The 26,261-nt window shown below is 50.2% G+C and overlaps 1 protein-coding gene across 4 annotated transcripts in view; it reads right to left on the bottom strand.

Annotated features, from left to right (window-relative positions):
- Nucleotides 1–26,261, bottom strand: part of Tox2 (TOX high mobility group box family member 2) — a 128,106-nt gene that overhangs the window by 58,404 nt on the left and 43,441 nt on the right. For all 4 annotated transcript variants that reach the window (XM_046433718.2, XM_046433717.2, XM_058575422.1 and 1 more), the window contains exon 2: nucleotides 21,420–21,485. In XM_046433718.2, the coding sequence (XP_046289674.1) occupies nucleotides 21,420–21,485 (66 nt within the window). The remainder of the gene's footprint in view (nucleotides 1–21,419; nucleotides 21,486–26,261) is intronic.

Raw genomic sequence — 26,261 nt, 5'->3', positions numbered from 1 at the left:
TGCTCTTCGTCCCTACTCTGTTCTTAGTTACTCTCCTTATATCAAAGAAGACATTTGGCATTTGTTTTTTAGGGATTGGCTAGCTTCACTTAGCATAATCTGCTCTAATACCATCCATTTCCCTGCAAATTCTATGGTTTTGTCATTTTTATATTAGACCCCTGCTGTCCGCCTCCGCCTGCTACTTTTGGGGATTCCCGGGGAGTTCCCATTGGTTAGGGAAGTGCAGGAGGGGGGATTGCTGGAGGGGGGATTTCAGGTTGGTGTGGTGTGGCCGCGTGTGTGGCGGGAATGCTGAGAATAAAGGAGTTCCTGTTTTGAACCTACAAGGCTGTGTGGAGGCTCGGTTATTTTGTGCCCAGCCAGACTGCGGCAATAAACTTTTATGTAGATTGCTAAACCAGAGAAATTCAGAATGTTAAAAAATATCAGAAGTACAAAATCATAAGCAAAGTGAGACACATTAACATGTCTCTTCGAAAATCCACAAGTCCATCAGATGTAAATAAGAATAGCAGATTTGAATGGAATAATTGACCTTGACTCATCCTGATATTTAAAGGATGCACATCCATCCCAAGTATCCACGAACACTACCAACATGGTCATGCATTAACTGCAAAGATAATCTCTAGCTTTCCAAAAGGTAGAAATGTTCCAGACCACATGCCAAGATCTAAAGGCACTGACCTAGTTATTAACAAAAACAAACTAAGGAAACAAAGATGGACCAGAGCAAAGGCTGGGCGGCAAGGAGCCCCTTCCAAACACCAGGACACTAAGAGCCACCGTCTAAGTGACTTCTGGGCTTAATGAGGAAACCACAACTGAAATTTTATGAGAATAAGAGCTGACAAACCCGGGAGGTGAACAATGGAAAATTTATACCTTTTACCTAAATAAATTTATTAGTAGACAAGAAAGACAAAATAAATGAACTTGGGAGTCAACTCAAGAAGGTAGAAACAGAATAACAAAATAAGCCAACAGTCAGTAGAAGAATCATAAAATAGAAAATGCATTTTAGGTAAGAAATATAAAGTAGAGCTTTAAAAAAAAAAAAAGCTGGCAAAATAGCTAACCACCAACAAGAAAAAAGAAGATACCAAAAAGGAATGACAAATATATTGATTCTTTAAAAGCCATTGAGAATTCTTCTGTGACACAGTATAAGACTGATTTTGAAAATGTTTGTAATTTCCAATTTAATAATGCTATTGTTTAGTTCTTCTGAAGAACTCTTACTCTTCTTTTTCTGCTTAACCATTGGTTTCTGAGAGAAGTGGGTTAAAATTTTCCACTGTGATTTACCAACTTCTTGTATTTCTGTCTATTTTGCTTTAGGTATTTCAAAGCTATGTTGTTAGGTATTTACATATTGACTGTGAGCATATCTACTTGGTGAAACGTTCCCTTCATTACCTGACGGTTCCCTAGGTTTGCCCACTTAATGCTTACTCAAGAGTCTCCGGCTTCCGTTTTGACTACCATCCACTCCCACCCCAGCGAGGTATAGAGAAAGGCAAAGATTCGCTGAGGGGGCAAAAGGAGATATCACTATTTTCCAAAGCTTTTGGGACTCAAGAGTCCAGCATGAAGGGGGACACAGCACCCTTCTCCCTGGAGAAGAGATGAGAAAGTTCTGAGAAAACCCCATAGTATCCCCAGAGTTGAGAAGTTTAGAAGGACACTTACTAGTATTTGCCTGTCACTGAAAGATTTTGGGAGATGAAAGGGACACTAAGACACTAAGGACACTTAGTGTCCTGGACTGGCAGGAAAAGGAAACAGAGACAGAGAGTGGGGGAGAGAAATAGAGGGAGAGGGAGAGGGAGGGAGGGAGAGAACGAGAGAGAGATTAAAGAGGGACTGGAGGAGCAATCTGCACTATATGGTTCTGCAAGGCAAGGCAATATGGGTCCTGGGAGGTCGAGAGAAGCCTAAAGACTGCGGCTGGCCGAAGGCATCCAAAGGGGTCTCACCGTGGTCTGATAGGACAAGGAGACCTCAGCAGGTGGTGTGACGACAGGTGAACCAGCTGCAGCGCGGGCCACAGAGGTGAGCTGCAGGGTGATTCCCAGCTCACGAAGGCTCTGTGGCCAGGGGCCCAGATGGAAGAACAGCCAGCTCCGTCAGGCTGTCCTTTACCTCCACCTCACCCTGTCCTGATCCGAGTCTCAGGCAGCCGCAGAGGAAATGGGCCCAGACCACCTCCATCCCCACTGTAGGTTCCGGGGGCCATGAGCTACGGGGAAAGGTAGGGGCTTGGCCCTGAGACTGAAGTTGTGATTCTGGTAACTGAAAATGCTCAAAAAGCTGCAGGATGGGACGTGGGGGGATTAGTCCTTGTTTCCTTGCCCCCCCCCCCGTGGGGCCACCTGCTGAACGAACCCAGTCACAGCAATAGTACTTGATGCTCACCCGGGACTCCTGGGTTCCCAACGCCCTCAATCTCCCACTCACTCCCCCCAACACAGCTGGGAGATTCTTGGGGTAGATAATCACTGGGCACGAGTACAGGAAGGACCCTGGCGCTGGAGTAAGATTTGCTGAAGGACTTTCAGCCATGAACCCACACGGCCCACACCTCAGTTTCCTTACCTGGGAGACCCCATCTGCCACCTGGGAGAATCAGGCAGAAATACAAACATGAGCACACGTGAATGGAAGTCCTCATGAACCCTCCCAACACCCAGGGAAGACAAGGAAAGACACAAAGGCCTCAGGAAGGAAGCAGACCACGTTTAAAGCAGCATTTCCATTTTACAGAGAGGGAAACCGAGGTTCCAAAGGGCAAAATAACTTTAAAGTCCCACAGTTGACATTTACAAACTGAGCATTACTGATGGCCTGAACCAGACCTTGCCCTACGATGTCCAGGTCCATCCAGAGACCACCCATGTGGACCCTGGTCAGCCCGGGACGGCACTTCCTCACTCCTGTCCCAGGGTAATGTCTAATCTAGTGTTCTCTTTCACTCTATCACAACCCAGGGCACCACACATGCCAGGCAAGCACTCGACCACCGAGCCACACCCCCATTTTAATAAGGAAAACCCACGCCCTGTTAAGAACATTTCCATTGAAGGACAGCGGTACAGTTCAGTGTTTCCCAAGTCTGTCTTCAAAACAAGGATGACAGTATCCTATCCCAAACCCCAAACCCCTTCAACTGGAGCAGGGCTCCCAACTTATCACGTGGGCAGGGGTTTTATGAGTTCTTCGAGGAACGAAATGCAATTCTGTCCGACTTGTCTGTGTCCACAATGACCAAGTCAAATTAATCATCTTGGATAACACCCCTGTGTCACCCGTCCCAGAGACGTTTAATAGAATCTTTCTGATTCGAGTCGCGCAGCGCATCGGATCGGGAGGATTGCTACCCTCCTGACAATCAGCACGGTGACACTTCCTGATTGGCTTGGCCTTTGCCTGGACTAAAAATGCTTCTTAAAAAAATAATAAAATAAAATAGTAAGAGCCCGTACCATGGATAAACCCAGCAGGAGTGGGAAAAGCCATGGGATAAAATCAAACTTGGGTTCTGGAGAAGGTGGGGGAGGGGCCGTGATCTTTCTACCCCCTAACTTTACAGGCAGAACCTCCGAGCCAGCAGGGAAGCCCTCCTCGGTGGTCACGCTGCCAGCTGCAGTTGCTCTGTGGCGGCCCTTATGAGGACAGAAGCTTCGTAGTGAGCCAATGACAGCAGTCACGTTCGATATGAGCTTTGTTTACCAAAACCACATCTGGGAACAAACACCGTGATCCCCACATGTTCTCGCTCGGGACATTATCAGACTCACTCCAGGGCTCTGGCAGCTTTCTGGGGCATTCATCTTGGAGGAGGAGAAGGTTCTAGAAAGATGAAGGCCTGGTGGGTGGGCTTTTGGGTGTCCTTGTTCGTCAGGAAGGAGCAGTCCCAGCAGAAGTCTGGAGGTGACCAGGGGCTGTGGCATCGGGGTGTGACGGGATGGCGTGACCCAGGCCTCCCCATCCTGCCATGGGGGGAGTGTCTTTCCCAGCTCATGGGGGAGTCGCTGTATTAGTTTGTGGAATAACATTTTGAAAACCACATGTCCAGCTGCCTCTTGGACACTTTCCCTTGGGCAACCCTCTGAGACGAGGGCTCAGCAACTTTTTTCTGCAAAGACCCAGACAGTAAACAGTTGTGGCTCTGTCTCAGCAACTCAACTTTGCCACTGAAACATGAAAGTGACCATATGAGGTGTTGGAGCCAAGAGCACACTTGTGTGCAATGAAGCTTTATCTGTCAAAAAAGAAGGGGGTGGGGCGGGAGGCGGACTTAGCCTCCAGGCCATGACTTTCTGATTTGTCCCAACTGAAGGAGGAAAGTTAAAATGTCCCAAACCCTGTTCTCCACCATCGTTCCTCCACCTGGTGGCTCAAGCAGAATCCTAGAAGGAGATTCATTCTGCTCTTGCCCTCAACTCCAGCCCCAATGAGCCGAAGTTCTGCCGGCCCTACCTGCCAACTGGCGAATGTCCGAACTGTGACCTGCCCACAGGCACAAATGACACTTCCCTCCAAGGACATCCCCCTGGCACTCAGGACACAGCGTGTAACCCTCAAGACCCTGTGTGAAGCACCCTGCCGACCCCCAGACTCGCTGACACCCCTTCACTGCCATGGACTGTCACCTTCCCACTTCTGACCAGGCACAAGTCCCAGGACTCCGCTTGGCTGACCCCTCCTCATCTTGCAGGCGGCAGCTGCAGCGTCAACTCCCGGAGGAGCTTCCTGGCCCACCACAGGAACAACTTTACAGGCAGAACCTCCAAGCCAGGATGGTATCTTGGTAATACCAGCACGGGGAAGCCATGTTCTCAGCATGATATGACAGCTGGAAATCATACAACGTTAACACTTAATTTTAACTGAAATGTAAAACCCTTAGAATGGCACCACTCTGTCCCCCCTGTGGCACTGCTCACTCCTGTGGTTGGTTTGCCTGATCCATGCCTATCTCCCAGACCAGAGTGAAGGGTCCAGGAGGGCTGGGACATCGTTTGATTGTTCCTTGCTGAGCCTGCAGGGCCTAGAGAGGTGCCCTGCCCAGCGCGTGGTAGAAAATCAAAAATTATTCGTAATGTGAATAAGCAGGCATCGTCTGCAGCCATGCTCCCCTTGGCCCACTAGAGCCAGTGACAAGGACTCCCTCCCTGATATACTCAGCCAGGCTCCTGGAGTCCTCTTCTCTGCACCCCATTCTCAGAGTGCCGCCTTTGGCCTGCTAAGCCCAGTTCAGCATCCCCTCGCTGATACCTGACCAAGTACCTCTAGGCAATTTCCCATCCTGACTCCCTTTTCCTGACCTTTGGCCATAATTCCCCAGCTGCCCTGGAGGAGCTGAGTTAGCCCCCTCCCCCATTGCAACAGTCCCCACCTACTGCAATGTCCTCCTGCTGGTTTAACTCCCCATGGTGCTATTCAGACTCCAGTCCCTCTGGGGCCCCAGTTCCTCTGAGGCTCCAAGGGCATCATTGCAAACTCAGGGTCTTTGCGGAGGCTGTTCCCTCTGTCCAGGGTGCTTGGTTTCCCGGGGTAACTTCTCATCTTCAGTCTCAGCCTGAGACTGTCCCTGAACGCCCAAACGGAGCAGGTCCATGCCCACTGTTGTGCTTACCCAGTCGGGTACTTCTCAGACATGGCACTTAGCACAGCTGGTGAAATATCTGTGAAATAGGTGTATATATGTGAGATGTGTATACACATGCAATCTGCATGCGGGTGTGTGTGGTCTCGGGGATTGGACTCAGGAGCACTCCACCACTGAGCTACATCTCCAGGCCTCTTTTATTTCAAGGCAGGGCTTCACCAATTTGCCGAGGCTGGCCTCAAACATGCAACGCTCCTGCCTCAGCCTCCCAGGGAGCTGGGATTACAGGCATGCACCACCACATCTGACCCTGTAAGATCATATTTTTAATGCTTTCCTTCTCCACCCGACAGGAAGACAAAATTTTTGTATCTCCAGGACATAGCCTAGTGCTGGGTACAGAGAGGAACCAAGTAACACTACTACAATTTAATTATTTAGCTTATTTATTCAGCTGATCTGCAGTGGTGGACGTTCTGCTTGTCTTGCCCAGTTTTTCACTTTGCAAACCCTGCAATGAGTATCCTCGCTCTTACATCTTTGCACACTGCTCAAGGGCTCCAGAGGGTCTATTGCTAGAGCAGAAGTGCTAGGTAACCACACATTACCCAGTTTTGAACATTTAGCCCATCTGAGAAAAGCAGCTCTGGCTTGAGTCATCAGTGTCAGCCCTCTAGTTTTTAATGAAGCTGTACACGGGCTCCTGTTTTTATGGACAACGCATATTCTGTGTTCTGAAGCGGGCATCCCTTTTGCCATTATTCTATTGTCTTATTCTATGTATTTGAAAGCCTGTTTTTCGTAGCATGTGCTACAAGTGTTTCCCCAGTTTGTTACTTGATTTTATGTTGTTGTTGTTGTTGTTGTTTTTTGCCATTCTAAGGGTTTTACATTTCAGTTAAAATTAAGTGTTAACGTTGCATGATTTCCAGCTGTCATATCATGCTGAGAACATGGCTTCCCCGTGCTGGTATTACCAAGATACTCAGCCATCACTTTTCCAGATATGGGATTTGAACTTGGGACTGGCCGTGAGCCATCCTGGTACCACAGTGATTCCCTATGGCAGCTTGGGAATAAGATCTGCTTTGGCTAACGTGCTCTAAGATGCTGGGATTTCCCTTTAGTCACTGAGGACAGTCAGGTCATGTGCAGCCAGAGGCTCCCTTCCTGCCCATGCCTGAGGGCTGGGACCTTATGAAGGAAGGTGGCTGTCCTGCCCTGTCCACTCTCCATGTGGCTGGGAGCTGCTCCGGACCATCCAGCCCCTCACAATCTCTCCCTCCCCCTATTCCAGCCACATTCCTCAAACATGCCAGGCACAGCGCCCCCCAAGGCCTTGCTCCAGCTGTTCTGTATGGGAATGGTCGTCCCCCGACCTTCCTCCCTCACCCCTTCAAGTCTTTGCTCACATATTCCCTTCTCAGCAGGGATTTCCCATCACTGTATTTGCAACTGTCCCTTGCAGGTAAGCTGTCACACCTGGTCCCTCTAGCCTGCTCTATTGGTTTCCCCACAGAACTCTTACTTTCTAACATGCAAGAGACTTCACCCTTTGAAAATAATCATTGGAATTGGGCACGGTGGTGCATGCTCTAATCCCGGCAACTGGGGAGGCTGAGGCAGGAGGATTGCAAGTTCGAATTTAGCAAGAATCTGTCTCAAAAGTTTAAGAAGTTGAAAGAGGACTGTGAGTGCAGCTCAGTGGTAGTGTCCGTATGTTCAATCCCCAGTGCTACAAAAATAAACAAACCAAGAAATAAATGAAAATTTTAAAAAATTATTACTTTTGCTAGAAGCTAAGTTTCAGCGTTTGGTCACTGACGGTGACTTGCACGTAGTAGGCCCTTAACAAACAGTTGCTGAACGCAAGAATACGAGGCTGAACAAGGACTGGTTTCTTTCCGGTTCCATCTCAGCACCTACACCATTGCTCAGCACACAGTAGGTGCTTAGTAAATATGTTTTCCAATGAAGACAGGTATGGATGAGTTCACCGACCAAGGTGCTGGGCCCAGCTCCGCACCACCCTCCCTGCAAGCTCCAGGAAGTCAGCAATAGCCTCCCCTGAGAGCTGCTGCTCAGCACATCCTTCTAGCTCAGTCCAGGAAAGTTTCCTGGCTCCTTGTCCTTATCTTAGAAATTGTCTTCCCATGAAGGTTTGAGCCCTAGCTCTGCCCCTGACAGGCTGTGCTGCCTTGGCCGAGACGCTGACCCTTGCTGGGCCTTTATGTACCACCTGTAGAAAGAGGAAGTTGGGCCAATGGACTTTCAGACCCACATTGGACTCCAGCCCATGCCACCGGTTGGCAGGTACACCGGCAGACACCAGGCGGTGCTGCTTTTAAGAGCATTTCCAAATTGATGAGTAGGCTCTCAGTGGTTTTTGTGCTAAAATAGCTTCTGGGAAAATTATGTCTATTTACAGCTTTTTTCTCTTTTCCATTTCTACCTTTGAAATCTACGGAAGGGACACTGCCTAAAAACGGGCCATGCCAGCCGTCTGTGGAGGCCGCACTAAGGTTCTCAGAGAGTGGCTCTCATGAGGGCCCTGAGAAGAGCTCGGCAGAGAAGTCCCTTGGTCTGGGATGCTCTGGGGATACTGCCCTGCTCAGATTCTTCCTTTTGGAGCAGGGACCCAGCACTGGTCTGAAATCAAGGTGTCCTGGGCCACATCCTGCAACCTCACCTAATACCAGCCACAGGGAGCCCACAGCAGCCCCAGACACCATCTGTCCCTGAGTGTGCTGGCCCCTCTGCTCAGGCCACTGTTCCCCCAAGGGACACTTGCATATCAACAGGACTTCCACAATCCACTCCTGCCTTGCCAGGTGGTGGCACCAAGGGTTGGGCCCAGCATGCCAGGTCTGCTCTGAGCAGCATGGAGCAAGGCCTGCTCCTTCTGCAGCCTGGACCTGGTGCTCCCGCTAATATGACCCAAACATCATCCCACCAGGGGACTGTGACTCAGAGCTCATCCCCTCCCACAAGGTTATTGGGCACACACCCTCAGCCAGGCTTGTGCTAGGATTCGGAAAGTTCCCAGTTAGAAGAGGGTTCAGCCCCAGCCTCACATAGGTCTGTCCTGCTTTTCTACAGCTTTGTTCCAAAGACAACAGCAGCAACGCTGTGTAGCACTTACCACATGTGTGTACGTGCTGTATGCACATTTATGCATGAATGTGCCAGCCTACGATGCAGGTGCATTATTAAACCCAGTTAGTGGAGGAAGAAACAGAGACGCCTCACTGTGGGCAGCAAGGCCTGGGGCATGAACAGCCCAGACTTCAACCCAGACAGACCATGGTCCAAATCCCAGTTCTGTCACATCCCAGCTGGGAGTCCTTGACCCCTGAGAGGAGGGGAGACTTCCCAAAGGTCACATAATAAGTTAGATTTACCTGGAGCCTCACACAGAACTTGTGTTCTGACTTCCAGTCCAGAGCCCCCAAACTGCAGCCACGTCCACCCTCCTGAGCACCAAGTCTGGCCGTGTCTGCATGGGCTGGGGTGTGCATCCCTGTATGTGTCCACACACAGCATATGTGCTGTAAACGTGTACAAGTGCCTGTACAAACCTGTTTGTGACCGTGTCTCAGTGTCTGCCTGTATGCCTGTGGTTCGTAGGAGCCATTCACTCCCCCACTTAGTGCCCCGCTCCCCACTCCCACGAGACCCTCAGGGGCTTCCTAACCAACTGTGAAAACTCCACGAACATCACTAAGCAAATGCAGAGAAAATATTCCATTCGTGTGCATGCACACACATGTGAGTATTGCCACAAAAGCCCAGGAACCAGGTGTGACTATTATCTCCATTTCTTCCCAGAGTCACACTGCCATGCTTAAAGTGTGGAGAGATGCATGTCACTAGGCATGTCTCCGTGAGCACAAGGGGCTCTTATGCTTGTGTCTGTGCAAGAACGTGTCTGCGTGTGTGTGTGTGTGCGCGCGCCAGGAGAAACTTCCACAGGCATCTTCAAATTTACTATTAATAAGACTTGCTGGCACCAGAGCACAGCAGCACCCAAGCCACACGCACATGCACACAAACACACACACGCATATACACCCATGTGCATGCACGCATGCACACACGGGCTTGGAGATGCTTATGTTCCAACCATTCCTAAAACTCTGTCCGAGGGGAATGGAAGTGAAGGCTGGAGCCTGCAGGGTGGAGCAGACCTGGGGAAGCCCCTGCACCTGCTCCCCTGGTGCAAGCCACTGCCACCCATTATGGAGTCAAAACAGTCCTTCCCCTCCCAGGAAGTTAAGTGAATATAGCTCAAGCCCTAAAAGGCTGCTGCATCCACCTCCCGGGGAAAACACACTTCCCTAGTGATCTGATTAACACGAGACACAAATGGGACCTGGCTAGGCTCCTCTCTGTCCCCACCATGGCCTGGCTCTAAAAATGGAGACATCTGTGCAAACATGACAGCTTGAATTTTTTTCTCTCTTTATTGAAACAGAAGAAACCAACAGAAACATACATGTCCTAAGAGTACAGCTCAATACATGTTCGCAAAGCAAACAGATTTGTGTAACCTGCTCAAAAGAAGAGAGAAAACCTTCCAGGACCCCCAAGGACCCTCAAAGCCCCTTTGTCACTACCCATCTCCTCCCAGTGAAACTGCAGTTCACACTTCTATCACTACCGATCAGCTGTGCCTGTTTGTGTGTGTTGTGTAAGGAGCATCATATAAAATGCCCTTTACTGTCCGGCTCCTTTTGCTAAAGAAAACGTTTGGGAGATGGACCTGAATTATTGCAGGTAGTTCCAAGTTGTTCACTGTTGTGGCTGGAGAGTATCCTGCCAGGTAGGGCTATTCTGCAACATTTATCCAGTCTACTACTGGTGGACATTTGGACCATTTCCCGTTTTGTTCTTTTGTGGGGAAAAAAAAAAGCTGCAAAGAACATTCTTTGACATGTCTTGGTGAACACATGAAGGTGTTTGTGGAGTGGAATTGCTGGTTGGAGACATAAATACTCAGCTTTTGATACCGAGCATTGGTTTTCTAAAATGGTTGTACCGATCTATGCGGCCCTGTTATCAGGAACCAGTTCCTCCAGATCCTTGTTAACTTGATTTTTTTTGTGTGTGTGTCTTTTTTATTTCTCCATCTGGTTGGAAAATTTTAAAATGTTTCCCTCCCCCTCCCCCTGCTGTAGTCCTTCTCGCTATCTCCAACAATTATTTCTTCAAGTCAGCAGCAAGACATCACACAGTTAAACCACCAGCCACAACCCATCCACCCACGGGGCCATTGCAACACGGAGCCTCATCTAAACGCCCTTCTGGTTTCTCTTCAGATTCTATAAACCTTTCACCTTTTACTAAAAGCCCTTGAGCAATTACGAGGGACCTTGACCACAGGTTTTCCTGTGGTACTTTGAAGAGGAAGGTTCCATCTCATGATGCACAGCAAGATTTTCTCCAATCCCTCCCAGCCATTGCTCTCCAAAGCCAACCATGGCTCACTCGGCCATCCCTGCCCTTCCGACCTACACCCCTTCCCCTGACCTGGGAGCTGCCCTCGACATGGAGCTTGGTGCCCCTGGGCATTTGTGTGGCACAGACTCTGCCACCTGGAAAAAGTACACATCTGTTGAGGCCCACGGTGCTGACCTGAGGGCTGGACTTCTGTTTGCCCAAAACACCAGCCTCATCTCCCTTCTCCATCCCACTCCAGTTACAGGCACAAATATTCACAGAAAATGGAGTGAACGTTCCCCTAGCTCCTTTGCTACTTTGCTTTTCTTCCCTAAACTTCAAAGTCTAACAAAATCGCTTTATCATGCTCCTGTCCTCACCCACACAGGCCCAGCCAGTCCCCTGGCCCCTTCTTCAGGGTGTGTGCACTGACCTATAAGGTGATATCACCACTCCCATTTTTCAGAGGTGGAAAGCAAGGCCAAGTGTGGTTTAGCCATCTGGCCAAGGTCACACAGGCAGAAGCGGGCAGAAGCAGGAGCACTGGGCCCAGAACCACCATCGACTCACCAGAGCCCTGCAGAGCCAGGAGGAGGATGCCAGGCCTGGCAGGGCACTGCCTCAGAGGCCGTTCTCCCCCATCAGAGCCTTGGGCGTGAGTGGGTGAGACATAGCGAATGTCCGTGTGGACCCCAGAAGGCCTGTTAGTGTTGTGAGCCGTTAAGCCAAGGAGCCTGGGCAAACCAGGCTGGTCAGACGGTGGCCGTTGCTGGCTGAGGAGGGCTTGCCGGTCTCCAACAGGCTAGAAATGATCCAGAGGCATCTGTCACTAGGTTTGTGATTTCATGGGCTTTTTATTGGCACATTTTAAAGCGAGATAGTCTCTTTTCAATTTCAACCCTCAACAATCTGATTTTCATTCGCTAAGACTGCTGATTGCATGTGACATCTGACTCCTGGGCCCACCAAGTCCTGGGCATGTGACCTGGGTTTTTCCATCTGTAGCAAGGGTATTTTAACAGCACCTCAGGCTAACTGCCATTTGCCATGTACCCAGCACCCAAATAATCACTTTGGGTATAAATGCATCTTATTTACTCTACCCTGAACCACTGTGAGGGATTTCTAAAGTGAAACTGAAGTCTCAGAAAAGGGGGATTAACTTGCCCAAGCTTTCCCAGCCATGAAGGGTCGAGACTAGGTTTTCTGTTTTCTCAGGTCATTCCTCATACCCAGACAACCAACAGCATTTTCTTGTGACTCTGGTTGACTGGAAGGTCACTCAGTCATTGTCCCCACCTCCGGGCTTCTTCTTTACTGGTGGGACTCAGTCAGGTGAGGAAGGTCAGTCTCTGGCCTTTTGAGAGGTTAAACAATCTGGTCAAGGTCATACAGGCACTTGGGCAGGGGTGGAGGAGGCCAGCCCTGGGCCACCAGCCATAATCTAGAGGGTCCCTCAAAGATATCTATCAGTGCCCATCGACAGACACAAAACCCTGAACCCAGAGAGAACAAATGACCTGATCAAGGGCACACAATGGGAAGGGCTGCAGAAGGGCAAGACCCAGCCTCCTGACCCTCCAGAAGCCAAGAGCCAGTGCCATTCTAGAAAGTTCCTTCTTAGTTATGGGGTGAGATCACAAATATTGATAGATAGATGTGTGAATTCAGGGCTCTCTGACCCTCCCCAGCCAAGAGCCAGGCCCCACAGAGGATGCTGAGTTCAAGGTGGCCAGGAGAGGGGGAGGGATGCTGGATGCTGTTTTTACAAAAATCCTTGAAATTGTGTTTCCAACCCAGGGCTGGCCCCTCCCCCAGCACGTACACTTCCCGCACTATCCTCATTGTTTCCATCCCTTCCAGAGAGAGTGAATGTTTCCTGGGATTCAATTTCTCTTATAATAGTTGGAAGGAAACAAAACTATATGCTGTAAACACGCAGGGCATTGTATGAGAAACATCTTTATTACGCAGGAGGCACAATAAATGCAGACCAAGGTCCTCCCCCAAGTCTGCCCTCAGTGCCTCCGTGACTTCTCGCAGGCAGGAATCCAGGGTTCGACAATAAAATACGCTTTTAGCCCCTGGGATGCAAAACTAAGATCGGGGAGATGGAAGTACCAATTCCTCAGCGGTTTTCTCACAATGAAAACAAGAGAGACTTGTGCGTGTTTTTTCTGAGCGTGCTTTTAGGCAGGTGGGGAGGGTTCATTAGTGCAGTGTGACATGTCCCCGACTCTCCATGTACACGGACGGGGTAGGGTTTTCCCCCACTTTGCATTTTATTCTCCAGCTGTGAAATGATATCAAATTTCATCAGATTTGAACAAAATCTGTGGTCTTGAAGCAGGTTCCTTTAGGGCCCCTCATATTTATTCAGAATTCATGAATCATGTTCCGATAACACAACCATAATTATTTTTAAAGTGTGATGTTTGTGGCTTTAATAGGAAATGCTTGCAAAAGGCCTTTTCTCTTTGATTGTTTGTAATCTTGGCAGTAATCGCTGCTCTTGCCTTCTCCGCACCACAGCAGGCGAAACAATTTCATTTTCATATGAATCGCAAGCTCTTCACTCAGGTTTTAATTAAAGCAATAAAAGCCATGTCATCTTTGCCCTTTACAATGTACACAGACTCAGAGGCCAGAGCTACTAAGCCTAGAGTCTTGGATTCCAGGAATGGAACAGCAGGAGGGTCTCCAGCCTCCCATGCATTTACTGGAGAAAGGTTCTGTTTTGAGAAGCTTCAACCACCTGCCTCTCCAATTTGCAGTTTCCTCATCTGCAAAATGGGGACAGCAACAGTTCCCACCTGAGAGTCAGTGAGACAGAAATGAGACTAACCAGGCAAAACATTTGGACCTGGTGCCTGCGCCCCAGGAAGTGCATGGGAACTAAAAAATATAATCAATGTCATCGTTGAGGTTGTTTAGGGAGAACCCAACAATTCTTCCTGATTATTAGTGAAGGGAAACTGAGGTTCAGCAAGACACCAACTGACCCAAGAAAAGGGTGGGACACAACTTCAGACTCAGCTTCTGGCTCATCCCTCCTCCCCCTATGTTCTAGGCATCCCACACTGCCCCCTCCTGGAGGGAGGCCAGCAGTTCACGATCATAAGGTCTTCAGTGTCCAGAGACTGCAGGTCCCAGCTCCCTCCTTCACAGGCTGGCCAGCCCCATCTCTGGCCTCCTGACTGTGCTATCCACCCACCCTAGGTCCATACCTGATCTGAATGGCAAGGAAGACCAAGCATCCTTGGGGACTTACAAAAGGGATCTGCTGAGCTGACCTCAGGGGTGCTGGGGAACCAGGAGCAAGAATCTGCTGAGTCAAAGTTCTTGCAGCCTAGTGAATGCAGGTTGTGTGTGAGGCACAGGAAGCCTTTGCCATGAGGCGCACTGAGCCGGAGGAGCCATGGTGTGGTGGGCGGGGCTGCTCCTACTGGGTGATGCTTGCACCTGGCTGCGCTCATATTTGGTGGTACTCACCTAGCTCTGGAGACCCCAGGACTCCTCTGTGAGCACCTCAAGTGTAAGCACCTCCCCCACAACCTCCATGCCCTACTGTGCAGTCTCTGTCTTGCAAATAGTTCCTGGGTCATTTTTGCTCTGGCTGTAAGGAGAATAAAATCCCCTATTTCCCATGGGTCTTAGAACACCCCTTCCACTCACCTCCATCCACCTTCCATCCCTCCCTCTCCACTACCCCATCCAGACCACCATCCAGGTCCCTATGGATCACCTGGCTCTGGCAGCACCAGCCCCTCATGCTGCACCTCCAGCTCCCAGCCTTCAGCTCCCGGCTCCAGCTTCCCGTCCACCCCACCCAGCAGCCTCCCAGGTCCCTTCAGCTCAGCCACCACGTGGATGCTGGGTTCTGGGCTCCTGTCTTCCCAGCTGCCTCAGCTCTCTGCTCCCAGAATGCACCCAGGAGCCTGTCAAAGCACCTGGCGGCTCACCTTCAAGACCATCGGTCCCCTTTCCCCTCTGACCAGGCGTCTCCACTGCCCGGTTGCCCACTGTGCCCCTTCTGCACTGCACTCTCTGAACCCCGGCTCTCTCATCTTCTCCTAGTACCCAGCTTAGATTTCTGGTCCTTCATGTCAGTCTCTCCTTGGGGGGGGGGTGGGAATCAAGTGTCCTTCTGCCTGTCTGTCCACCTACCTGCCTGGCCAACCCCTTGTCCTGGTTTACCCGTCTCTGTGTCCATCTCACAGCAGTGCATTCTCCCATGTCCCAGGACAAATACCCCAGACCCTCTGCCCCTCTTCAGACCACCCCTCCCGGCTCTGACTCTCCAGACCCCTGCCCACCAGCCCTCCATGGGGACAGAAGCCTCCAGGCTCCGGGTGCCCAGCCAACCCATTTACAAAGCCACACTTCTTTCTCCTCTGTCCCCGGACTTCATGGCTCCCAGCTAAGGCCTGGCCTCCTCCTCTGGGCAGGATCCTCCCCCCACCCCACCCCCCGCCACCATCGGCTCCAAATCTTAAAGCATCGATTCACATTCCCTCTCTGAGCTGTGAACTCCACACTCCCCTGGACACCTTCCACTGATGTCTGGACACTCTAAAGACTTTCATCTTTTGAAAAGTCCCTCTCTGAAGTCCTCATCTCATTGAACTCTGGCCCTTGGCCTGGCCCTGCCCAGCTAGACTTCTCACAGGTGTTGTCTGTACTCAGTGTTGACACATCCTCACCGCCAGCTCCCTCCTAGGGCCACCCATGGGACCTGCAGCACGTCCCCTCCCATCAACACCACTTCTTACTGAGGTCCACAATGGCTTTCTTTTTCTTAGAACTATTGGACCCATTTCAACTTTTATCTCCACCAATCCCCCAGAGGCACGTGACTTGATTGGCCTCCCCTTCTTGTTTAGACTTCATTTAACTTTTTGAAGTTATAAAAGGTTTAAAGCCCCTATAGTTTGCTAGAGTTTGGATCTTGAATGTCCCTCAAAGACCCATGTGCTAAATACTTGGTCAACAGCCTGAGGTAAATTGGGAGGTGGCCGGACCTCGAGGGGATAGACCTAGTGGAAGGAAATTAGGTCGATACGGCCAACCCTTGAAGGGGATATTGGGACCCTTCCTGTCTTTGCTTTCCAGCACCATGAGGTGACCAGGCCTCCTCTGCCATATGCTCCCACCCTGAACTACTGTGCTTCTATAGACCCAAAGCAACAGGGCCAAGCAGCCATGAACGGAAATTTCTAGAACTATGAGCCAAAGTAAACCTTTCTTCCCTTTAAGTCTATTATCTCAGGTATTTGTTACAAAGATGGAAAATGACTCACATACCCCTAAATATTAAAAGGAACAGTGAAAAGTCTCTGCTGCCCCTCTATAACACATACACACATGTGCGCGTGCACGTGTACAAATGCCACACACACACAGTGCACAAAATCACTTGTACTAGTTTCCATATCTTTCCAGAGTTACTTTAATCAAATATAAGCACCTAGAAATATGCCTTTTTTTAATAAATAGTAACACACTGAACCTACTGTTTTATACCTTGCTTTTTTTCCATAAGTAATGCGTCTCAAGAACTTCTGCGTCACTTCAGTGTCCTCGTTCATTCATTGGGCTGTATGGTGTACTACTTGATAGATGCACATATTTCATTTAACTAGATCCATATTGTTGGCCATTTGAGTTGTTTCCAATCTTGTATCAAAATAACAAAATGAATGATCTTGAATATGTCATTTTTTTCATGGATGCACATATATTAGTGGGACATGTTTCTCAAAAGAGAATTGCTGGGCTAAAGGTCAGTGCATTTGTAACTTTGATAGATGTTGCCAATTTGCCCTCCTTAGGTGTTACATTAATTTATTCTCCATATAGCAGTGTGGAGAATCAGTTTTCCCACAATAACTCTGACGGAGTGTGTTAACAAACCTTTCGCTTTTTATAGGTGAAAAATGGCCATTTTAATTTGTTTCTCTTATGCACTATTCTTCATACCTATTCATGTATGTAAGTTCCATCAACATCACCTTCACTGTAAACTATTGAATGTCTTCTTCCCATTTTTCTACCAGGGTCTTGAATTGATTTCTAGTAGCTCTTTATATGTTAAGGAAGTTAGTCCTCCAACTATGTTGTGAGTTGAAAATATTCTTGTCCAATTTTCAATTTTTATTTTACTCATGCTGTTTGGGCCATACAAAAGTTATTTTATGTTAGTTTATGGTCCAATTTTTAAGCTTTTTCTTCTAAGGTTTATAGTCATAGAAACATCTTCCCTGCTCAAAAGCTGTAAAGTATATTAAAGGTTGTTTTGCTGGTGCCTTTACGTTTTCTTTGAGTACATTTGAATCTTTGATTTACTTAAAATTTATCTTTTGAAAAGAATTGGATCCCCTGTCATTTTTTACTCAGTTTCATCTTTCTTGAATTACTCTGCCCTTGGCTTTCAAACTTCGTGTTCTACCACTTTCCAAACCACTCCTTCTCAAGCTATGTCAGACTCCCCCTCTTCTGCTTCGCCTTCGGATGTTGGAGCTTGGCCTTTAATGGTCTCTGATCCTCTGCTCTTCTCACTCTTCCTCCTGTCCCCGTACCTCCCATTCACTGCCAGAGCTTTGATGCCTGGTCGGAGGAATTCCAATTTACATCTCCCCTGAGCTCCAGACTTGGACCACCATCCACCCATTTGGATTTTTCCACTAAAATGAGAATCTCAAAGGCCACTTGTCCAAGTCTGATATCATGCACCTCCCCAGGTCTTCCCAGCTCAGAAAATGCTGGAAAATGGGCTCATGCGAGAAGCCTGGGGGGCAGCACCACTCCCCCATTTCTCTTTTCCTCCGCATTCATCATCATCAAGAGCTGCTGACTTTGTTTCCAAACACTCCTTAGATCATGCACTTCTCTCCATCTCCTCTGGCTCTGCCACAATCTAGGACAACATAGTCTTTCAGTGGGCCAACGAGCACACCCTCCCAGCTGTCTCTCATGTCCACTCCTGCCATGGGGAATCTAAAACTGTAAATCTGATCACGTCAGTCAATCCCAATCTCCCCGACTCTATTACACACACAAACACACACACACACACACACACACACACACACTTTCTTTCAATAATCCTTAGGAAAAGTCGTGAGATCTTTAGCAGAAACGGTTTTTAGAGCCATGAGTGGAAAATTACCCGTGGCAGGAAGATACATGAGGAGCTGACATTTGCAGGGCCCCTGAAAGGAACAAATAGGCATTTACTGGGTGAAAAGGGCTCGGGGGTTCCCACCGGAGGAAACAGTGTCTGCAGACACACAGGGGTGAGCAGAAACTCATCTTGTGTGACCAAAGAATTATTTATGGTAATAAAAACAATAAGAATGAGTCACAGCTAGGTTTTCAGAACAGTGGTGCCTTGCACACTCGGAGGCCCTAGAACTCAAGTCTGGGGTGGGGATTCCTGCAAAGGTGACAGGGCAGAAGGGCTCTCAGGCGAGGGGAGAGAAGGGAGCAGAACAGGCCAGGATGGGGCGAGCACGGACACTGTCTCAGCTGGGCTCCATGGGGAGTTGCAAAGTTGGTCCCCCTCTGAGGAAATGAGGTGGGCTTCCAGACCACTATCTGTGCCTCCTCTGGTTCATGGATCCCATGGGCAGAGGCCTCTATTCCAGAAAAGAGGCAGCTACAAGTAGTTAGCAGTCAGCCCTCACAGCAGCTGGACATGGGTGCCCCGGCCTGCCAAAGAGTCTACTGAGTCACCCACAGGACCCCTGCCTGCACCTCGTTTCCTTCTCCTAGCACCCCAAGAGGCAGGCTGACTCTCTACTTAACAGGAAGGTGACAGCACTTGCATGCAATATCTATTCCATGCTGGGGCATGAAAGAGCTGGAATTTGAATCCAGGTCTGCAGAGGCCCAAGCCTCCTTCCTCTCCTCTTCATCTCTTCCCAGGAAATCTCCTTCTTCCTGAGCCAAACGAACAGGAAATAACAATTCCTGCAACTCCCGGATATGGCTGCTCTCAGCAGGAGGAGAGCTGGTCTCTAACAAGCCCTCCAGCTCTGAAGGCTGTTGGTGGGGCTGCAGCCCTAGTGAAGGACCAACCATCTCGTTCTCAGGTCACCTGGGACTGATGGCACAAAAGAAATGCAAGATCCAGGGATGGGGGAAGTGATAATTATGAAAGTGAAGGCAGCTATGCAGGAATTTTGTGGAGACTTGCAAAAAAACAAACAATGGAGTGTGCATTCGCAAAAGCAAGTTGAAGCCCATAAGGGCTGGCTTGAAAATTTTTAAAAAGGGGGACAGTTGGCTAATACACACTCAGGGGAGCCTCAGTCCAGGCTGAAGTTTCCAAGTAAAGAAGATACTGTTTCAGGAAAAGTGTTAAATTAAAGAGCAAGTCTTTAATGTAAAATGATCAAATAGGACTTTCTAGAAGCAAATGTTTTCCAGAAAAGGCTTCCTACTCACATCCAGAGCCTCGTCCATCACAGATGCCTGACATACATTTGCTGGATGGGTGGATCTACTAATTAACAATATCTATAAAATAAAATTCGTTTTATGACATTTAGCGGGTTCAGTCTCTGGACCTGCTATTGGCTACGAGAGCTGTATTTTGCCCACACATTTGTCACCTTCAGTAACTGGGACAACACAATTCCTACAGTCGATGAGACAGCGCACAGAGAAAGGGTGTCTGTGTTTGTGTGAGTTCAAGGAGACACTTCAGATAAAAGACTGGAAGGAAATACACAGAACTCCTGCCATTAAAGAGTAGAGGCTGGTAGAGTCCCACTGAACCACAGGGCACTGTAGATCTGGGAAGAGTCGGAGATATTCTTTAGCAAAATCAGCATGAACTAATCCCCTATGTTTCCTAGATGAGCAAGTTTAGAAAAAGACCTCAATGCTTTGCACCCCTCCCATCAAGAGGCGGAGTCTATTTCCCCATTCCTTGAATCCAGACAGGACTGTGTCTGGCTCTGGCCAATAGAAAGAGCTGGCGGTACAGAGGTGCCACTTCAAGTCTAGGCCTCAAGAGGTCCTACATCTCTGCCCTTGTTGCTCTGTTTTGTGAGTGACCTCAGGCTAGCCTGCTGGAGGATGAGAGGCCCCATGGAGCAGAAGCAGACCCTATACCAACCAGTCCTTGGGGCTTATTACTGCCACTTAAAAGTTTCTAGGCTACACAGAAGAGCCACCCAGCTGAACCCAGCCAAACTGCCAACCAGTGGAACCAGAAGCTACATAAATATTTGTGGTTTTAAGTCACTACATTTCAAGGAGTGTGTACAGCAAAACTGAAACAGTGTAAGATATGCATTTGCCAAAGTTGCTCACATAAGGTTGCCTCGTGCCACTGAATGGACTTAATTTCAGAGGATCCTGATGTCTTCATCGTAAAGTCTCAAGTTAGGGAGACTCTCTGGATCATGTGCCATCATCCAGAGAGTTTCCCTAACTTGAGACTGGTGGCTCTTCTAGTCTTGCCTAGAATCTTTTAAGTGAGCTGCATAGACAGAGGGGGGAGGTCAGCTCCAGGGCCAGGCTGTCCTCCAGCTCCCCAAGTCTGTCAGCAGCCAGGAAACTCCAGCACCCTGAGCGAGTGCCACCCTGAAGGCACCACTGCCTTAGGGAACCATCCTCTGTGATACCACAGCCTATGGTGAGGACTCTCCCTGGGGTCACAGTCCCCAGCATCCTGGCCTTTAGTGAGGACAGTCCCCAGAGTCCCACTTGGCAGTGAGGACGCTCCCAGGGAGGAAGAATGTTAGTTTTCAGCTCTCAGTGGAAACTCTGACTCCAGCAGGCATATCAGACCCCTGGAGGACTGGGCATGGGTTGGGACAGCCGTGCCCAGGGAGTGCTCAGCCCCGTTCACCATCAGGGAGGGCGGCCCCACAGGAAGCTCTGCTCTCTTCCCTTTGTGTCACATCACAAGCCTCTCCAGTGGCCTGAGACAACTCACAAGGGGGTCAGTCAGCCTTGCCACCCTGTGCCTGGGCTTGGGCACGTCCACACACAGCAAGGCCCCCGGGAGCCAAGCCCCAGGCAGGCAGCACAGGCAGCGCCAGACATGCCACTCACTGAGCGGACATTTGCCACGCGCATGCAGAATGTGGGAAGTGCACTTGATTTCCAGCAAGTTCTCGATGATGTCCATTTCAAGTCAACGGTCACCAGGAAGTTGATTTACAGCAAACATTACAGTCCCAGTTTGTCCCTTGTAAGGACTCAACTGGTATCTGTAAAGATTCCAAGAGGGGACAGTAGAGAGCCAGGCTCCCCAGCTCTGTTCCCCTCCAGCCTCTGAACCCCAGGAGCAACTGGGCTCCAGCCAGCCCAAGGTTGAGACCCCCACTCAAGGGGGACGCGCACCCACCTGGCTGGTTGACAGGAGCTCTGGGTTTCCGTCACTCATCCCCACGTAGGCACTGTCACCATCAAACTAGAACAGAGAGAGAGAAGTAGCTCTGATTAAAATGTTCTCAGGTGGCACCAGGAGAAGCAGCCAGAGGAGGTCAGGAGACTGTGTCCAGGGGAGGGGCTGTGGGGCCTGCAGGTGCAAACCCTGGAGCCCAGGACGCCCGCGGCCTCCTTCATTTCGGTAGGGCTCTCTGGGGGGGAAGGAGCAGTCCCTGTTCTGTGGCCCCTGAAGGTCAGGTTAGTGCCAGTAATCACCAGGAGAACCAAGGCAGGAAAAGCTCTCCGCCCTCCAGACCTTGTCCACAGGCACAGGCCAGGCTCCAGCCTCCCAGCCCTAGAAATCCGCAGGCGACCAGCTAGATCTGGAATCCCGGGTCCCGGGTGGAGGCCGAGATCTCCAGAGCTTTTGGGTGGTGACAGCCTACTCCAGACAGGCCCCCAAGTCATCCCATCCGAAGTGACTCTGCCCCTTCCCGCTAAGGCCACTAGAGGCTGCAGGAAGCGAGGGCTGAAACCACGCAGAGGAACCACATTCCCAAGTCAAGGAAGCGGCGGGTGTGGATTCTCTCGCAATAGAGAGCAGTTGGGGGGGTGGGGGAGAACCCGCTCTCTTCACCCTGACGTGGGATCTGGAGCTGGCTTCTGAACCTCTGAGGTTCCTCATCTGTCCTTTGCACACCAGGGTGGCAGTCCCCTCCTCACAGGGTGTGGCCATTCAGAGCACGAGAGGGACCCACACCACACACTGCCCTTTACTGCGTTCCAAGTGCTTCCCCGCCTCCAGGGGGCGTCTTCCCCGAAGCAGAGCCCGAGGCAAGGGTTCAAAGACCTCACCTGTGAGGGTGGGAGGGAAGGGGACAGGGCATGGTGGAGCTAAGTGAGGACAGCCTGATCTCTGGGCAGCTCTGGGCTGTGGACTGCACTGCAGAGTTATGGGTGGTCTTTTGTGGTCTCTGCAAATTGGTCACTGGCTGTGGGCTGCCCTTGGGGAACATGGGGAAGTATAACCTTCTGAGCAAGGTGGCCCCCGCTGGGCCAGGGACAATATCCAGAGGACCCACTGTGAGCCATTTGCCGTCAGCAATCATAGCACCGGGGACAGCTGGCCATTTTTTAAAAATTGAACAATTTATTACAATATATTCACATGTCAAAAATTCCAAAAGTACAAATGGCAACACAGTGAGACGCCTCCTTCTTACTCCACCCCATCACCTGCTGCCCTCCCCAGAGGGTCCCCTGGGAGACAGTCTGCAGGGGTAGGTGTCCCAGGCCATTCTTCCACACTGATGGCATACGGCTCCGCCCCTGACTTTGTGTGTAGCAGTGCGTCCTGGAAAGTGCTTTATGTCGGGACAGAATCCTTCCCGCCAGGACCTGGAGTGCCATCGTTGGGAGGCAGCGCACCACTGGCCGGCAGAACACAGGGCAGCCGCGCTGTCCTAGCCTTTGCTAGTCCAGCATGATGGCCATGAGTATTCCTGTGCCCTTGTCAGTGTGCGGGAGTGTGAGTTTATCTGCAGGATCCACTTGTGCAATCTCTGAGTCCAACAGCATGAGCCATGGCGCCTGTGATAAACACCACCAAGTGGCCCTCGTGGAGGCCGAGAAAGGAGCTGTCTGTGGCCGCCCTTCCCTCAGGCCTCAATGCCAGCCCGGCCTCCACTGCCACCAGGCTCTGAGCACCCACCTGCTGCCCCCACTCCCCATGCTTGGCCTTGCCCTGCCTGACCTTGCTCTTTCTTCCACAGCCCCTGGCCTTCTAGCATTCTCTGTGACTATTTACCAGGTGATGGGGCTTGGCTATGGGGTGTCCCCCCAAAGCTCATGTGTGAGGCAATGCCAGAAAGCTCAGTGGTGCAATGATTGGGTTATGAAGGGTGTGGCCCCAACCAATGGCTTTACCATGATATGGACTAACTGGGTGGTAACTGCAGCAGGTAGGGAGTGGCTGGAGGAGATGGGTCACTGGGGACATGCCTTCGGGGTTTATATTTTGTCCCTGGTGAGCAGAGCTCTGTTTCCTGATTACCCTGTCCTGAGTGGCTTTCCTTCTCCTTGCCCTTCCTCCATGATGTTCTGCCTCACATCTTGCACCCTGAGCAAAGACAGCTGACTATCCACAGACTGAAACCTCTGAGCCCCAGATAAACTTTTCCTCCTCTAAAATTGTTCTTGTCAGTTCTTTTGGTCACAGAGGCAAAAAAAAAAAAAAAAAACGACTAACTACCATGTTCATTACTTAAAATTGGATTCCCCTTTTAAATTAGAGGCTCCCGAGAGTCAGGAATCTTAGTCTATCTGCACACTGATGCCTCCCAAGCTCTAAGAGTGCCTGGCCTACAGTAGATGCTCAGTGAATGAGTAAAGGAGTCAATTCAGATGTTCAGATGGTTTCTGACAGGCCAGGCTTCCAAGTAGGCAGTGGGACTGGCTGTCTCTCAGCAGCACAGATGGGCAGTGTTCCTTGGTGACCGCTGGATTATCAAAAGGAAAGACTGGGTTATTCCTAGAGTCTGGGCACTGACCCCAAGTGCAGGGCTCTGCCCACCACATCGCTCCCAGAGCTCAGACTTCAAGGCACAGCTCACAGGCTGCCTCCTCTAGGAGTCCCACCACCTCCACTGTTCCTCTCACAGCCCAGTCTGTCCCACATCTGTCACATGCCCCAGAGTAGAAGCAACGTGGGGGTTGGAGCTGTGTCCTGGTCATCTCTGAACATCAATGACGGATAGAGGCTGGCATCAGGAAAGGCACTAGGAATTTGGCAGGGTAGAAAAACTTTCAACAAAAGCTGCTGGGTAACACTTGATTAGTCACCATGGCCACTGAGCACTCTGATAAAAGCAAAATATTTTCAGAAAAGATACATAATATATGGGCTGGGGATGTGGCTCAAGAGGTAGCGCGCTCGCCTGGCATGTGTGGGGCACTGGGTTCGATCCTCAACACTACATAAAAATAAAATAAAGATGTTGTGTCCACCTAAAACTAAAAAGTAAATATTTTTTTAAAAAAAGATACATAATGAATAACTCTATCCTAACAGAATAACTGGAAATGGAGGAGGACGAAGTTTAACTCTGCCCTGGAAACATTTCATATAGCAGCAGCAACCAAATGGTAAGGTCTGGCTAGAAGCCTAACAAGAATTGACACAGGAACAGAGGAGAAAGGTGTCCTCCAAACCTGTGACAGTCACCACTTGTAAATACTCCCGACATGCACAGAGGGCCGTGGACACATAACCTGGCGTTGAGAGTCGGGCTTCACGTGGAAGAGCTCCTCTAACCTGTGCGACAGCCCAGGGGAGAAAGTTCTTTTCCCTGGAGGAGGGTGGCCTTGCCAAAGGTCACACAGTTGCGGGGAGACGGGACTCAAGCAACATTCCATGCTTTGCTTTGTCTTACTCTACCTCCCCACGAGGCTGTGAGCCCCTTCACAGCAGAGACAGAGGCCTTTCTAGATCCTTCCATGTAGTCAACCATTAGCCCAGGGCCTGGCACACAGCAGATGCTTGACAATGCATTGGAAGCTCAGGAGAGGGAGGAACTGCCCACAGTGAGCAGTGTAGGCTCTGGTCTCTCGAGGAAGACCCTGATGGGGGGTTGCAGGAGCCAGCGGGTGGAACAGGCAAGGGAGAGGCCAGTGGATTCCCAGAGGTCTCCAGGGCATGACCCAAGTGCTAATCCACTCACTTGTTTATCCAGCTGTCATCTAAGAAGGAATTGCTACGTGCCAGAGCCAAGCTCCCTTCTGGCTCTCTGTGAGGACTTGGTTGGTGGAGGTCCCGGGCCAGGCCTGGCCCACGGGATCTTGCCCAGTGCCCTGGAGCACGTTGGGCTGAGCCCTGTGAACAGAGGCCCTGAGGTAAGAGGTGGCCTGTTATGTGTCCCCTGCTGTCTGTGCTCCACTGTGGCAGAGCCCCTGGAGTGGGGAAGGGAGGAAGGAAGGGACCCCACTCACAGGGACCATGCTCCCTCTGGCTTGGCCTCCAGGGCACCGTGGCCTGAGGATTATGCCCTTAGCCCTCCCTGCATGGGACTCTTTCTGGAAAAGAACTTGTAACCAAGGAGGAGGTCACAGAGTGGCCTCTTCCTACAGACACAACAGGGCGACCCCCCTGCACACGTGCACAGATGGAAAGCAGGTCTACACCCACCACCCAGTGGATGCTGAGGTGAACGCTGCAACCTCCGCAGTGTGCACAAGCATGAGCACACACACCACAAACCTGTGTTCTTGTGGACCCATGTCAAGCACAGCCCTGTGTTCCAGAGAGCACTCAGGCACACATGTCCCTCGTCCACAGGTGGCACCAACCAGCACAAACCAATGCCAGAGCAGAACAGGTGTGCACCAGAGACGCTGTGCACACGCAGGAAGGGAGGGTTGGCAGGCACCCGGAGGTGCACCAGGCATCCGAACTGCACGGGGTAACTCACACCGGCGTGGACACAAACGCACGCCTCACATGCACACAAGAGATGTGCAAAGCAAGGGCACAAGGGACTGAAACCCTGCGCCTATTCACAGTTTATCAATCCCTCAGCCAAAAGTCTTCCACGCCACATGTATTTTAAAATGTGAAGAAAAAACTGTAGGAAGAAACAACAGCCTAAGAATTGCCACAAAACGTCAGGAGAACAACCTCTTACCACTGACTGGAATAGATTAATTTTCCCCATTTCATATTCTAATTATAATTCCTTTTCCCATTGCCATCTTCAGTCCTCATTACAGCTGGAAGATTGTTCTGCAAAAGCCAGGCCTTCATCTTCTCTTCCCAAGAGTTTTG

This window comes from Marmota monax, unplaced genomic scaffold, assembly GCF_021218885.2.
Source record: "Marmota monax isolate L192 unplaced genomic scaffold, Marmota_monax_Labrador192_F-V1.1 WCK01_AAM20220418_F8-fsc00014, whole genome shotgun sequence".
In the NCBI taxonomy this organism is placed as follows: domain Eukaryota; kingdom Metazoa; phylum Chordata; class Mammalia; order Rodentia; family Sciuridae; genus Marmota; species Marmota monax.
The sequence above is the reverse complement of the archived record's forward strand: the minus strand, read 5'-3'. Positions and strand labels throughout refer to the sequence as shown.